The sequence below is a fragment of the Symphalangus syndactylus genome, chromosome 12, assembly GCF_028878055.3.
Source record: "Symphalangus syndactylus isolate Jambi chromosome 12, NHGRI_mSymSyn1-v2.1_pri, whole genome shotgun sequence".
NCBI lineage: Eukaryota > Metazoa > Chordata > Mammalia > Primates > Hylobatidae > Symphalangus > Symphalangus syndactylus.
In genome coordinates, this window is record NC_072441.2 from 134,360,653 (window position 1) to 134,376,613 (window position 15,961).

The 15,961-nt window shown below is 52.0% G+C and overlaps 1 protein-coding gene across 2 annotated transcripts; it reads left to right on the forward strand.

The window, feature by feature from the left end:
* Positions 1-7,430: 7,430 nt before the first annotated feature.
* C12H1orf210 (chromosome 12 C1orf210 homolog) lies at positions 7,431-11,078 on the forward strand. 2 transcript variants are annotated; one of them, XM_063627769.1, is made up of 4 exons: positions 7,431-7,472; positions 7,967-8,169; positions 10,232-10,348; positions 10,493-11,078. In XM_063627769.1, the coding sequence occupies exons 3-4, from the start codon at positions 10,330-10,332 to the stop codon at positions 10,813-10,815; spliced, it is 342 nt and encodes a 113-aa protein (XP_063483839.1). In that variant the 5' UTR covers positions 7,431-7,472; positions 7,967-8,169; positions 10,232-10,329; the 3' UTR covers positions 10,816-11,078. The 2 variants fall into 2 exon arrangements, with proteins under 2 accessions (XP_063483839.1, XP_055111259.1); XM_055255284.2 differs by having other exon boundaries at positions 7,440-7,756.
* The last annotated feature ends 4,883 nt before the right edge of the window (positions 11,079-15,961 follow it).

Below are 15,961 nucleotides of genomic sequence, written 5' to 3' on the forward strand. Positions count from 1 at the left end.
GCTACCCCAGAGATAACAACCAAGGGGATTCATAGACTGCCATCATTACACCGTGCATGTGTGATATCTAATTATCTTCCTAGGTCAGATGTGGTGAGGTGGAGCTGGTGGCTTGGGAAGAAATTATCCCATGAACCCGAAGTTAGGTCCGATGTGGCAGCTCCATGACCTAATCACTCTGGAGTTTCAGGGTGGTGTGACTGGTGATCCATGGGGCTTGGTGGGCTCTCCCCCTCAGGGTTTCATGGCATACATGGCCCTGGATAGGCTGGTCTCCCCCTGAAGAAGTGAGGAAACCCTAGAAGTTGTGTCTCGAAACATCTCCTGGTCTCAGTCTCCTGGGAAGCTCCACTGAGGATAGATCCTTTGAGCTGACTCAGGGAACTGTGACTTCTTAGGGATAACTGGGTCAGAGGGCTCATTTTCGCCAAGCTTCAAGCACAGCCCTCAGTGGGACTTCCAATGCCAGGGCATGTCTAGGAGGTCAGGGAGGGCAGACTAGGAATAGGGAAAGGCAGCCTTCTGGGAAGGTGGAGCTTGAATGAAGGAGGAAGAGTGTGGTGTCCCTAAGGACAGTCATAAGTCCCAAGAAGGGGCTAATTCCTCTCTGGGAGGCCGGGGCTGGAAGAGGCTGGAAGCCTGGGAAATGGGCAGCCTTTCTCCAGAGGCTTACAAAGAGAAAGAAAGTGTCCTCTACTGATTCAAAAGGGGCATCTGCTTACAACAGAACAGAGGTCCCTGTACACAGAGTGGAAAGTGTTAACACCAGTTCCTTTTTTTTTTGAGACAGAGTCTCATTTCCAGGCTGGAGTGCAGTGGTGTGATCACAGCTCACTGCAGCCTCGACCTCCAAGGCTCAAGTGATCCTCCTACCTCAGCCCCCTTGATAGCTGAGACACAGGTGCATACCACCATGCCTGGCTAATTTTTTTAAAAATTTTTTTATTTTTGTAGATACGGGGTTTTGCCATGTTGTCCAGGCTGATCTCCAGCTCCTGAGCTCAAGTGATTGGCCTGCCGCAACCTCTCAAAGTGCTGGGATTACAGGTGAGCGTCACCGCGCCCAGCCCATAACACCAGTTCTTAATCTGGAGTGAGCAAGTGAGTTGCCTGGAATTCTAACCATTCATTCATCCAATAAGTTTTTATGGAGCATCTTATTAGCACCCGGCCTGTGAGCATATCTGTGATTGGGTGCACACATGCATTTTCCTGCATTCATTGGCTACTCAGAAGGGCTCTGTAGCTACCCTGAGGCGAAGGCCCTCAAGCTAGAAGTCCCATCTGCTGCAGGGAGGGCTTGTATCTGATGCGGAAGGGAGCAGGTGTGGGGAGGGGCTAGGGCACCTCGGTTTTTTGCTTGCTCAGCACCCATTCCCTGATCTTCTGGTGGCAGCACCCTGAGTTTTCTTAGGAAATACAATCACATTTTTTTTTAAAGGAAGTGATTGCGATCTGTCACTCCAAAGATTTTGAGGAGTCCAACACCTGGATGGTCAGTTTTACTCACAGGAGCAGAGGAACTTAGCTGCTGCGCCACTGAAAAGGTGCTGGACTGACAGTCGGAAGCCCGAGTTTGGATTCTAGCTCTGCCATTGATTAACAGAGTTTTTCAAATGTTATCTATAGACCTCTGATTTTGAAGGTTGAGTTAATCTTGTGCTTTGGGTAAGAGCAAAACCATCACTGGTCTGTAGACTGCACCTTGGGACCACTCCATCGTTAATATTCTAGGACTCGTCTTTGTCAACAGCTGCATGCAGCCAGGCACGGTGACTCAGGCCTGTAATCCCAGCACTTTGGGAGGCTGAGGTGAGAGTATAGCTTGAGGCCAGGAGTTTGAGATCATCCTGGGCAATAAAGCGAGACCCTGTCTCCAAAAAATAAAATAATTAGCTGAGCGTGTGGCACATGCCTGTAGTCCCAGCTACCCGGGAGGATTGATTGGGCCCAGGAGACAGAGGCTGCAGTAAGCTATGATCGCGCCACTGCACTCTAGCCTGGGAAAAGGTGAGACTCGGTCTCTTAAAACAAAAAAACAAACAAACAAACAAACAAATAAAACCTGCAGGCCAAGCACAGTGGCTCATGCCTGTAATCTCAGCACTTTGGAGGCCGAGGTGGGTGGATCATGAGGTCAGGAGATAGAGACCATCCTGGCCAACATGGTGAAACACCGTCTCTATTAAAAATACAAAAATTAGCTGGGCATGTGGCACGTGCCTGTAATCCCAGCTACTCGGGAAGCTAACGCAGGAGGATCGCTTGAACCAGGGAGTCGGAGGCTGCAGTGAGCCGAGATCACGCCACTGCACTCCAGCCTGGTGACAGAGTGAGACTGTTTCGAAAAAAAAAAAAAACACCCAAAAAACAAAACAAAACTGCATCCCTCGTGTAACTTCAATTTCCTTCTGCCGCCATCTGCCCACCACCTCCTGTTTATCTATTTTTTCTACTCCCTCTCTCTAGTACACCAGCAACCCATCCTAAAATCCATCGATCCTACCACCTTTTTGGGTTCTCTGCACCCCTCTGTACCCACTTCCCCCTTTAACCTGACCAGATACTGCGGGCCATCGCTACAACCACTCCCTTGTCTACAGCTCAGCTCCTTTGCCCACTCCCTTCTTGCTTTATCATATTTGCCCAGCAAATCCCTAATCTTGGTGAAACCCCTCTTTCCATCTTCTCCCCACCTGCACTTGGAGGGACTAGAAAAGGAAAAAACTCAGACACCCTAACTGACCATGCCCATCGACCTTAAAGGAGGCCTGAGGCTGTCTGGCAAGCCCATTACACGGCTGGGCCCATTCTCTCTGCCATGCTCTGGGGTGGTGAATTCACACCTCTTCTCTTCTTCAGTCTCAGCACCCCCTTCCTGCTGTTCAGTCAGCTGAGGACACGGCTTCTTATTTCTCTGGAAAAACAGAAGCCATCAGGGGAAAGCTTCCTAAGGCTCCATCACAGACCTAGTGCATTTTACCTGTCTAAGGCACCTTCCTCCTTTGACTCAGAGGGACTCTGCTGCTCCTGTCCAAGGCCAACCCTCCCCGTGCACTTGACCCCGCCCTCTCGATTCCTCAGGGACTCCACACTTGCCTTTTCCCTTCTCTTCCTTCTGCATCATCAATTTCCAGGCTCTCTTGGCTTATTCTGGCCAAGAGACCAGACCACACATGGTCTAACAGCCCCTCCCCTTAAAGCAAAATCCTCCCTTAGTCCCACACCCCCTCCAATGTCAGTCCCATGTCCCTGCTCCTTTTATAGCAAAATTCCTTGCAGGTGTGGTCTCCACTTCCTCTGGTCCCATACTTAATGCTTCACTCCAATCAGGCAGTTGTCCCCAGAACACTCTCTTGTCTCTTAAAACTGCTCTTGGCTGGGCGCGGTGGCTCACACCTGTAATCCAAGCACTCTGGGAGGCTGAGATGGGCGGATCACGAAGTCAGGAGATCAAGATCATTCTGGCTAACATGGTGAAACCCTGTCTCTACTAAAAATACAAAGAAATTAGCCAGGCTTGGTGGTGAGCGCCTGTAGTCCCAGCTACTTGGGAAGCTGAGGCAGGAGAATGGCGTGAACCCGGGAGGCAGAGGTTGCAGTGAACTGAGATCACGCCACTGCACTCCAGCCTGGGCAACAGAGCAAGACTCCATCTCAAACAAAACAAAACAAAAAAAACAAAACAAAACCTGCTCTCATTGCTAGGCATGGTGGCTCGTGCCTATAATACCAGCACTTTGGGAGGTCGAGGTGGGAGGATTGCTTGAGGTCAGGAGTTCAAGACCAGCCTGGCCAACATGGTGAAAACCCGTTTCCACTACAGAAATTAGCCAGGTATAGTGGCACATGCCTGTACTCCCAGCTACTTGGGAGGCTGAGACGGGAGAATCACTTGAACCTGGGAGGCAGAGGTTACAGTGAACTGAGATCACGCCACTGCACTCCAGCCTGGGCTACAGAGCAAGACTCCATCTCAAAAAACAAAAACAAAAACAAAAAAACCCCTACTCTTGTCAAGGTCACTGGTGATCTCCACTTCACCAATTTCAAAGGTCAATTCTCACTCCTTATCTTCACAAACCTTCCTGCAGCATTTGACTTACCAAGCTAGCTAAGCCCTTGCCCTTGAAACGCTTTCTTCCCTGGCCAGGACTGTCCCGTATTTGCCTCCTACCACGTGGGCCCCTCCCTGGTCTCCTTTCCTGCTTTTCCTCCCTACCCTGACCTCTACTCCTGGCACATCCCAGGGCTTTCCTCTCTTTATACTTATCCTTGAGGATCTCATCCAGATGCCTGGCTTTGAAAATCATCTACATTTTGTTAGTTCCTAAGTGTATGTTTCTAGTCCCCACCGCCTGTTGCATCCAGGCCACTTGATGCTACACTCTACTTAGGATGCTACCGGATAGCTCACAGGCATCCAATGTGTCCAAAACTGAAGTCCTAGTTTCCCTCCCAAAGCTTCCCTCCCAGACTCCTCCCACTTCATTAAACGACAGCTCCAGTCTTCCAGTTGCTCAGGCCAAAACTTTGGAGTTATTCTTGAATCCTTTCTTTTTCTCAAGCCCCACATTTAATCAGCCAGTCATGTCAACTTTACCTTCAAAATATATCTGGAGTCTGAGCACTTGTCCCCACCTCCACCAGACTTCCCGGCTGCCACATATCCTTTCCCCTAGATGATCACAGCAGCCTCCTAACTGGCCTCCCCTGGTCCGTGCTTCATGCAGAAGACAGACAGGTTCCTTTACAATGCAAACAGCTGTCTTCTGCTCAAACACCCAGTGACTTCCCATCTCCCAGAGGGATCCGATGAGGCCCCTCAGGAATAGCTCCTGACATGCACCTGGTGTAGCCCCTTGGATCTGCCCCCCTCTTTCTGTACTCCTTCAGGCAGCCGCCTTGCTGTAGCTGAACAAGCCAGCTGTGCTCCAGCATCTCAGCATTTGTGCTGGTGGTTCCCTTTGCCTGGAATGCTCTGCCCCCAGATATTGGCACAATCTCTGTCTCACTCTTAGGCAGATCTCAGCTCAAATGTGCCCTCTTCAGTGAGTCCCCTCTTCTGACTAACGTAGCACCTGCCTCTCATGTTCACATGGAGCTATCATGAAGCTGTTTTCTTCCCAACACTTACTGTTATCTGAAATAATCTTATTTATTTCTTTGTGTATTGTTCGTCTTATCCACCAGAATGGAAGCTTTATGGTGGCACAAATTGTCCCAGAAGCTAGCACAGAGCCTACTGCATGGTTGTCAGGGCTGCCACAGAAGGTTGTAAAGGTTGTTCACTGCATCAGAGCTCCTGGCTGAGGAGCCGCGGGTGCTGACACCTAGTCTGCCCTCTGTTCTCCACGATGTGGGGCCATTCAGCAGATAGCCATCTGCCATTTAGCAGTGTGTGACATATGGGCTGGCTGTGACTCTGGTGGCCATTCAAAAAATATTCATTGAGTAAATTACTGAATGATGGATATGCAGGCCCTCTGCTTGTTTTCCTCTGCAGGACTTCATACCAATTACCTTCTCACAGCCTCATTTTCCTTTTCTGTTAAGGGGACAGTTAACATCTATCTCATAGCATGGTTACAAGGATTAAGTGAAATCGTTCATTAAAAAGCTGGCACAAATATGATTCCATTTATATGAAATATCCAGAACAGGCAAATCCATAGAGACTGAAAGCAAATTAATGGTCGTGAAAGGCCAGGGGGAAAGGGACATGGGGAATACTGCTTAACTGGCCAGGGGTATCCCTTTGGGGGTGTTTAGATGTTTTAGAACTAGAGTGATGGTTACAGGACATTATGAATGTACTAAACACTACTGAATCGTGTACCTGGAAATGGCTAACATGGGGAATTTTATGTTATATGAATTAGGTTATGGTATATGAACACCTCAATTTAACAAAACCTGGCACAGTGTCTAGGACTCGGTAGGTGCTCAATGAATATCAGTTGAATCTCATGATTTCCTTGCTTCAAAAATAAAGTAAAACCCTAAGCCCTCCTTGGCACCGCATTGCCCCATCCAGGATAATCCTTTCTTTCCTCAAATTTGTTTCAGAAGAGTATACTGTTGCCATTTTAGCATATTATATGGGGGATATGATGGAAACAAGACAGATGCAGAGCCCATTCCCAGAGTTTACAGGTTGGCAGGGAAACTAAAGAGAAAATCACACCCCACATGTTCAGGGATATAGGGGAGAAGGGCCACCATCTGCAGGGGTGCAGTGGAGAGTGGGGAAGGTGGGAGTCCCAGGAGAAGGGAACAGAGCCTGCAGAGCCAGGGAGATGAGAGGGCATGGTGGGTTCTGGGAACAGAAAACAGTTTGGTGGCCGGGCGCAGTGGCTCATGCCTGTAATCCCAGCACTTTGGGAGGCCGAGGCGGGCAGATCGCTTGAGGTCAGGAGTTCGAGACCAGCCTGGCCAACATGGCGAAAACCCGTCTCTACTAAGAATACAAAAATTAGCTGGGTGTGGTGGCACATGCCTGTAATCTAGCTACTCGGGAGACTGAGGCAGGAGAATCGCTTGAGTCCAGGGGCTGGAGGTTGCAGTGAGCTGAGATCGCACCACTGTACTCCAGCCTGGGTGACACAGTGATTCTGTCTCAAAAAAAAAAAAAAAAGAAAAAAGAAAAAAAAAAAGAAAATAGTTTGGTGTAGCTGCAGCAGAGGAGGCAGGAAAGGTGGGAAGGGATGGCCCTGAGGGTTCAGATTTCATCCTAAGATCTTCAAGGCCAAGTGTGAACTGGCCTCCACCTTCCAGCCACAGTTCTACCATGCCTTGTTTGCATCTCCTCTCTGTACCCCTCTTTTATTTCTTTGAGACAGGGTCTTGCTCTGTCGCCCAGGCTGGAGTATGGTGGCGCAATCACGGCTCACTGTGCCTAAAATTCCTGGGCTCAGGCAGTCCTCCCGCCTCAGCTTCCCCAGTAGCTAGGAGTACAGGTGAGCATTACCACGCCCAGCTGATTTTTGTGTTTCTAGTAGAGATGGGGTCTCCCTATGTTGCCCAGGCTGATCTCCAACTCACGGGCTCAAGCAATCAACCCGCTTCCGCCTCCCAAAGTGCTGGGATTACAGGCGTGAGCCACCATGCTTGGCCTTTCTGCAGCCCTTGCTCCCACTGTGCCCTGCCTATCCTTGTGAATTTGGGGCCTCCAGGCCTTGGCACGTGCTGTCCTTCCTCCCTTAGGTAGTTACGGGGAGTCTGCCCTGGGTCAGTACTGTGCTGGGAGCCGCAGGCTGTCAAAGCCTGGCCCCACCCTGGGAGAGCGAATAATCACAAGATTATGAGGAATGCTGTGACAGTGGGTGCTCTGGGCATGGAAGAGTGGGGACTTGCAGGGTAGAGGGAGGGCTCAGGGAAGGTGATTCCTGAACTGGAGCTTGAAGAACAGGGGGCACCAGGCCCAGAGACGAGGAGTAAAGCTAAAGGGAATCAGAGAGCACCCAGGAGAGGTTCAGAGCCTGGCTTGTGGGGTCACAGGATCCTGAGATCCAGATGAAGGCTGAGCCCCCATCCAGATCCACCCCTCACCCCCTACACAGTTACACACACATTTGTAGGCAATTTGGGAGTGTTCTTGGTCCTTCTGGCTTTGCCTGGAAAGAATGCCCTCCCCACCCGCTCTGGTTCCAGCCCACCACCCTTACAGGCCTGCAAAGCTCCCTCTTCAACTCTGGACTTTGTACCAGTCACCGGACGTTCAGTTGTTTATCAGCCTGAGCACCTGCCTGCTGAGGTGTCTGCCCCTCTAGGGCCCGCTGGACCCTTCTCTGGATCCCAGCTGTACAAATCCCCAGCATTGGGGGGTGAGGGTGAGGTCTACACCCATAAAGTTCTTGGCAAAAGCTTGGGGGAGAGGTAGAATGATCCCTCCCCACTGGAGGCGCTGCCGCAGCCCGCCCTCTGCCCGAACCTGCAGCTTCAGCCCCGCCCACTGCCTCCGCAGGTGAGCCAAGCTCGGCCTCGACCCGCCCACCTGTCCAGGTTCTGCCGGCCCCAGCCGGAAGCTTACTCCGCGGATTGTGCACAGTTCTTGAAGGTGGGAACAGAAGAGAAGGCCCGGGGGGGCCGGGGAGGGGGTACCCAGGCTCTGCACAGATCCCCAAGGGGCTCCTGGCAGCAGGAAAGAAGCTACACATCAGAGTTGGGGTAGGTGTCTGTGCATGTCAGAGGGGGTGTTTGTTGGTGGAGGAAAGTGCGACCTGGGGGGAGGGGCTGTGCGTATGGGGGATGGGCAGGTCAGTGTGGGCTGTGAGTTCAGAGGCCTGTTGGGGAGTGTATATGCACCCTTGGAAGGTTAGTGTGTGTGTGTCTTCTTGGGAAGAATTCACAGGGCAGGGAGGAAAGGAATAGGAGTACAACCTTAGAAACGTCAGATTGAATTCAGTTCATTCCAGTGTAACACATTCTCATGTTTTGCGGACCTAGCGCTAGGATGAGGCCCACAGCAGGCTGAGGAATGAATGAGCAGCTGACCTCTCCTTCCCAGGACGTCTCTCGCGCTCCCACCTGTATATTCACTCTCACGCTCCCCTCGTTAATTTCACAAGCACCACACTGAGGGGCTGAGCGCCCAGCTCCCTGCAGCACCAGGGTACAGATCCGTCGGCCAGCCCTTGCCCACGGGGGGAAGCTGCTCGCCTAGCAATGACTGGTTCTGACTGGTGGCTGACTGGGCAGGATGGTGACAGGTCACCCAGGGCAGGTCCAGGGACAACCTCACAGGCAGGTATGGTCTGATTTGGCCTTGACAGACTGGCGCCCTAAAAACTGAGGAGGGCGTGGCCAGGGAGCAGGAGGGTGGCTGAGTGGGAGGAGGGCGTGTGTGTCTGTCTGAAGTGCTGGGGAGGGAACTGTGGAGAAGAGGAAGAAGAGTTTGGCTTGAGGGCCATATGCTGGATTGCAAGGCACTGTGGGGCATGGGGAGTTTTGAAGGGATTTTAACCAGGCTAGTGATGGGGTCAGATTTGGGTTGTAGGCCCATCACTCTGGGGAAGAGACCAGAGGTGGGGAGCCCAGTTAGGAGATTATGGCTAGAGTACAAGAGGAAGGTGGCTTGGACTCAGCTGTGGCAGCGGGGTGGAGAAGAGGGTATTGTCATTCCAGAGATGTTTAGTGGAAGACATGATGGGGCTTGATGCTAGGTTGGACGTGAGGAGGTGGGGGGGAGGATTTTGAAGGCACTTGTATCAAAGAATATATTGGGATACTCCCCTCAACTTCTCTCCTAAGTACTTCCCTAGCCCGGCTACTCTGCCCCCAAGGACTCCCCTGGTTCAGGTGCTCCACTGGCAGATATGCTGCTGCCCTAGCTGTTCATCTGCCAGGTACTTCTAACTTTCATGCTCCTCCTCTAGATACTCCCCAGATTCAGGTGTGCCTCCTCCAGACACTCCTTTGATCCAGGTGCTCCTCCTACAGGTGTTTCCATGCCTGGATGATCTTCCTCCAGCTACTCCCCTAATTGAAGTGTTCCTCCTCTAGGTGTCCCCAGCCCTGGGTGATAATTTCCTCACTCAGGTGATCCTCATTTGGATACTCCCTGGCTTGAGCCTCCCTGTGGGGGCAGAGCGTGGGCCTCCTGTGAGTAGAGGTGAAAGGACAGGGGTTTGCTTGAAGGGCTGAGGGTAGAGGTGGGCAGCAGCGGCTTTCAACTTAGAAGGGCCAGGGCCGCTCTGGCCGTGTCCAGGGCCCCTGTCCTCAGTAGGAACTTGCATCACCCTCCCCATATGTGGTCTCTGCTTTGGCTGGGTATGTCAAGCAATTGCTGTTTTCTGACCTTTGGGAGCCAGGACCCACCTCTGCCCCTGTCTCCCATCCTCAGCTTACCAAGCAGTGCAACAGACTGGGCTCTGGGTTCGAATCTGAAGACTTTGGTTGAGTCAGTTCACCTTTTTCAGCCTCAGAGCCCTCATCTGTAAAGTGGGGATGATGTTTATACCTACCTTACTGGGTTTTGTGAGCATGATGCCTGGTGCTTGAATTATAAGGAATGCTCAGTAAGTTCTACAATTTATTATTTTTTTTAGCAGCTTCCAGAGCCAAACCCTGTGATGGTCCCTTACAAATAGCCAGTTTCTCTTCTGTGGACAGCTGGTGTGGTCAGTTGTCCAGTCCCCAGAGTTTGTGCAGTGCTACCATGGCTGTGAGTGTGACCTGGAAAGTGTACCCTGTGACCGTCCCTGACACCCATACCTGTGTTATTTTCTAGGACTTGTGCCCTGGGGCTGCCTGGCATCTGGGGGCCTCCTCAGAGCCAGGGCTCTTTCTGCTTGAGGCTGAGACTCACTGGTGTCATCAGGCCCCTCCATGAATGAGACAAACAAAAGTGAGTGACAGTGGGAGGATGATGGGGGTGGGAAGCCTCCCCTTAGATGCTGGGGTTGAGGGAAGGACCCTACCTGCAGCCCTCTTGGTTTCTCCAGGGAGCCCCCTCTGGGGCTCACCTATAATGCTGTCCCTTTCTCTGCAGCACTTGTGGGGCCCTCGGAGCTCCCCACAGCGTCTGCTGTGGCCCCTGGCCCAGGCACTGGGGCTCGGGCATGGCCTGTGCTGGTAGGATTTGTGCTGGGGGCTGTGGTCCTCTCGCTCCTCATCGCACTTGCTGCCAAATGCCACCTCTGCCGCCGATACCATGCCAGCTACCGGCACCGCCCACTGCCTGAGACAGGAAGGGGGGGCCGCCCACAGGTGGCTGAAGATGAGGATGATGATGGCTTCATCGAGGACAATTACATTCAGCCTGGGACTGGCGAGCTGGGGACAGAGGGTAGCAGGGACCACTTCTCCCTCTGAGCTCCCATCTTTGGACCCTCCCCACTCCCTCCATGCCTGACAGCTTAAGGACAGTGGTTATGACATGGGGGCCTCGAACCTCAGGGACAGAGGTGGCTGGGGCTTAAAGGTTGGCCAGGGATGGAGTAAACCCCACTTCCCTGACACTAGCCAGCAAAGTGACAATGACCCTGTCTTGCTCAGTAACTCTCAATGGTTCCCTGCTGTTCTCAGGATAAAGCCAAACAAAGGCTTGAGTGTGGACATAAGGCCCTCTGTGATCATGCCTCTGGGCCTCTTGGTTTCTTTTCTTGCCTTCCCCTACTTTACTCTCTAACTAAATATTATTCTCCCTCCCACCACTTCCCACGCAGTTTCCCCAGGCACCTTTGCTCACATTGGTCCACCTGCCTATGCTACTCTTCTCCTATATCCTCTGTGACTGTGATGGCCTGCCTACCTGCCAGCATTTCAGATATGCCCAGATGGTAACATTTGTGCAGGTGAAAACCAGTGCCAAGCTTCATTTTTTTTTTTTTTTTTTTTCCTGAGACGGAGTCTCACTCTGTCGCCCAGGCTGGAGTATAATGGCACATCTGGGCTCACTGCAACCTCCGCCTCCCAGGTTCAAGCGATTCTCCTGCCTCAGCCTCCCGAGTAGCTGGGATTACAGGTGTCTGCCACCATGCCCAGCTAATTTTTATATTTTTAGTAGAGACGGGGTTTTGCCATGTTGGCCAGGATGGTCTCGAACTCTTGACCTCAGGTAATCCACCTGCCTTGGCCTCCCAAAGTGCTGGGATTACAGGCGTGCGACACTGTGCCCGGCCAGGTTCTTAATGAAATATTTTGCTATAAATAAAGTGGGTAATCTGGTTATAATATGTTTTTCACAGGAATTAATAAATCTATTTTCATTTTGAATAAAAATAAAAAGTTGTCACTCATTTTTATTTTTCTCGAGCTGGGCTTTATCACCCAGAGCTAGAAGACACTGTTCAGATGTTCCCCCTTCCAGGACACCTTCCATGAGTCCTTCTCTAGTATTGTCCTGTCCACATTTTGTTTTCATCTTTTTGTTTGTTTTGAGACGGACTCTTGCTCTTGTTGCCCAGGCTGGAGTGCAATGGTGCAGTCTCGGCTCACTGCAACCTCCACCTCCCGAGTTCAAACGATTCTCCCACCTCAGCCTCCCGAGTAGTTGGGATTACAGGCACCCACCACCGTACCCAGCTAATTTTTGTATTTTTAGTAGAGATGGGGTTTTGCCATACTGGCCAGGCTGGTCTCAAACTGCTGACCTCAGGTGATCCGCCCTCCTCGGCCTTCCAAAGTGCTAGGATTACAGGTGTGAGCCACCGCACCTGGCCATTTTTTTTTTTTTTTGACACAGGGTCTCCTGTCACCCAAGCTGTAGTATGGTGGGGCTATCACAGCTCATTGTAGCCTCGACCTCCTGTGCTTAAGTGATCCTCCCATCTCAGCCTCCCAAGTAGCTGGGAATACATGCATGTGCCACCGCGCATGCCTAATTATTTTTTATAGGTATGGGGTCTCACTGTATCACCCAGGCTTGTCTCGAACTCCTAGACTTTAGTGATCCTCCTGCCTCTGCCTCCCAAAGTGCTGGGATTTACAGGCTTATTTTAATCTTTATGACAGTTCATACTTGCCCCTTACTACGCCTGCCCCCATAGCTAAACTGGGAGCTCCCTGAGGCCCCAGACTGTGTCTTATTCTGTATCCTCAGATTCTTGCACAAGGGAGCTAGTTTTAAGATGGAAAAGACTTGAGTTAAGCTGTTTTTAATTGCAAGCAATAGAAAGGACTTTGGGGGAGAATCCTGACTGTTGCATAGAATCAAAGGGACAGTAGGAAGCAGGCGGTCCCAGCAGCCAGAGGTCAGGCATTTCACCTCTACCATCCTGTCGTTTAGGGGCACTGATGGGAGTCTCTGTAACCAGGACTTCCAGACTCTCAATTCCAAGTTTCAAGTGCTCAGACAAGAGAATCAGTTTGGCCCAGTTTGGGTCAAGTATACATGGGCTTAAAGCACAATCTGCTATGAGTGGGGGGCATAGTTTGGGGAGCCCATCTGTTTGTTCCAGATCATTCTCAGACAAGGGGCAGTTCTCATGAGCCAGGCAGCCACCCCCATGTGTTCCCCAAGTACAGTGTCAGCCTTTGAGGAATGAGCTGGTACAGAAGGAAAGTGAGGCATTGGCAAATGTAGTGAGGTGCTTGGGAAAGAGGCAGGAGATTAAAGAGGACTTGAGTGTCGTGTCTGAGGGGTGCCCATGGCAGTGAGGAAGCCCAAGAGTGGACTGGATCTGTTAGGGCCTTGGATGCCAGGCTCACACTTCAACCTGAGAGCAACGGAAGCTCATCTGTGGACTTTTTTTTGTGCAAGGGCATGACATAATCATTCTGGCTGCTGTGCAGAGACGGATTGGAGGGGAGACACTGAGAGAAGGTGATAAGACCTGACTAGAGAGTGACATAGGAACAGACTCTGAGACAAGAAGGAGGAAGAGCTGACAGGACCTGTTGACGTTGGATATGGGGAGTAGGTAGAGGTGTCAGAAAAAACCACCCTGGCTTCTGGCTTGGTTACTGGGTACATTGACAAAGAGCAGGTCGGGGCAATGGGGATTCAGTGTTGCATACGGGATTTCCAGGGAAGATGCCTTGGGGCTGCTGGGTTCACAGGGAGAAGTCTAGTCTGCAGACACGGGCTTGGGAACACTTGGCACCAGGGTCACTGAGAGCAGGAATGGATGAGATTGCCAGAGAGGAGCGGAGTGGGAAACACATCTCAAGACTGTCAGCGGACCAAGGCCTGGCAGGGGAGTTGGAGGAAGCAGAGAGGAGGGAAGCCCAGCTCACGTGACCCTCAACTTGGCCACGGTTCCTGAGTCCAGAGATGGTGTGCCCCTCACAGGCCTGGGGAGAGCAGAGGCTGCCCAGCCTGAGACCCTGGAGGAGGACCCCAGAGGCTGACCTAAGGGGCATTTCCTGGCCTACCAGGAAAAGCTGCTGCCCAGGCAGCTGGGCCTACCCCCTGCCCCTGGGCTCCTTCCGTTGCCACCACAGAGGAGCTGCCCTGCGTGCAGTTCTATGCTTTGCTGTCCCTGTTCTTCTGCACTCTTTGAGGCCTCAGTCAGAACATCTGAGGGACCCAGGAGAAGAAGGTAGGGGCCTGATCCCAGACTCGCAGTTGATTTTGCTGAGCCTATGCCCCACAGGGTGCCCGAGCTGGGGCTTCCCCTCAGAACCTGCTGTGGGTGGCAAGACTGGCTGAGCAGGGCCCTGTAGTCACAAGAACTTTGGACCCTGTCCTTCAAGGCCTTGATGCCTTGGAGGAATTTCTTCCCACTGTGATTTGCATCCCTGGCCCCAACTGCAAAGAGGGAGCATGACCTGGGCCAACAGGCGCAAAGGGCTGGGGGTGTTGGGAGCTTGGGATTCAGCCAGGCCCTCTCTGGTTTGGCCTCTTCTGGCTTTGGGTCCTGGCCCTGCCTGCCTCTGCCCCCAGCCCTGCACCTTGTCCTCCACTCCTTGGCAGCTGCCACTACCTACTCTGCCTTGGGAATCCCAGCCCAGCTACCCACTGTCTCATCCTGCTATCTCAAAGGCAAGGCCACATTCCTTGCACTGTGTGGAGGCCAAAGATGGAGTCACACAAAGCCACCAACATGGCGTTTAAGAAACTCCAGGAGTAAGCCGGGCGTGGTGGCTCACGCCTGTAATCCCAGCACTTTGGGAGGCTGAGGTGGGCGGATCACGAGGTCAGGAGATGCAGACCATCCTGGCTAACACGGTGAAACCCAGTCTCTACTGAAAATACAAAAAATTAGCCGGGCGTGGTGGTGGGTGCCTGTAGTCCCAACTACTCGGGAGGCTGAGGCAGGAGAATGGTGTGAACCCAGGAGGCGGAGCTTGCAGTGAGCCGAGATTGCGCCACTGCACTCCAGCCTGGGCGACAGAGCAAGACTCTGTCTCAAAAAAAAAAAAAAAAAAAAGAAACTCCAGCAGTATCCTAGCAGACTGACAAGGTGAGTTGAGGGCACATGTTACCTGAATTTAAATCCTGGCTCGGCCATGTATGCTGGGAGACCTTGGGCAAGTTACTTAGCCTCTCAGTGCCCCAACTTCTCCGTGAAATGGGGATTATAACAGTACTTACCTCATAAAGTTAGCAAGAGTAAATGAGTCTATGCCAAGTGGAACCGAGCAAGTGCTCTGCAGTGTTAGTGATATCCCTGTGGGCACTCCTCATAAGAGGTAACCTGTGTTCATCCTGAGGGAGGCGCTTGCCCCGTCTCCTTCCTCCTCATTCCCTTCCCGCTGGGGATTTGACTCTCTCTTTCTCAGGACTTAGGTTGGAAGATCTGGTCAGGACAGCAAAGGGTTTGAAATAGAATCTCTGATGCTGTAGAATAATAGTACTGATGTTGCTGTAGCACTTTTTTTTTTGAGATGGAGGTCTTGCTCTGTCACCCAGGCTGGACTGCAATGGTGCGATCTCGGCTCACTGCAACCTCCACCTCCTGGATTCAAGTGATTCTCCTGCCTCAGCCTCCTGAGTGGCTGGGACTACAGGCACGTGCCATCACGCCCAGCTAAGTTTTTTGTATTTTTAGTAGAGGTGGGGTTTCACCATGTTGGCCAGGCTGGTCTTGACCTTCTGACCTCAAGTGATCCCCCTGCCTCGACCTCCCAAAGTGCTGGGATTACAGGCTTGAGCCATCACACCAGGCTGTTCTAGCATTTTCTTACAACAGCCCTGCTTAATCCATGTTATAGATTGAGAAGATGAGGCTCAAACAAGTTCACTGCAATTTGCCCACCTCACTCTGCAATAACACCATTATCTCACCTTGAAGTAACGATGAAATAGACTCAGAGAAGGACCGTCTCGGCTGTTGGACTCTCATCTTGCCTGGGCTGGGTCCTCCCACCTTTACCCTCTATAGTGAATAGGGGCTGAGAAGTCTCAGCGTACAAGGTCCAGTTTTGGGAGAGCAGGTCATGAGGGTAGAGCTGGTAGAGCTGGTGTGTCCTGTCCCTGGCTGGGCCTGGCCCTCAGCTTCTGTTGCCCTCCTGGTATCTGGGGTGGCTGCCAGGGCTATGCCCAGGGGAGTCTCACAGGTCCCCTGCAAAAGGC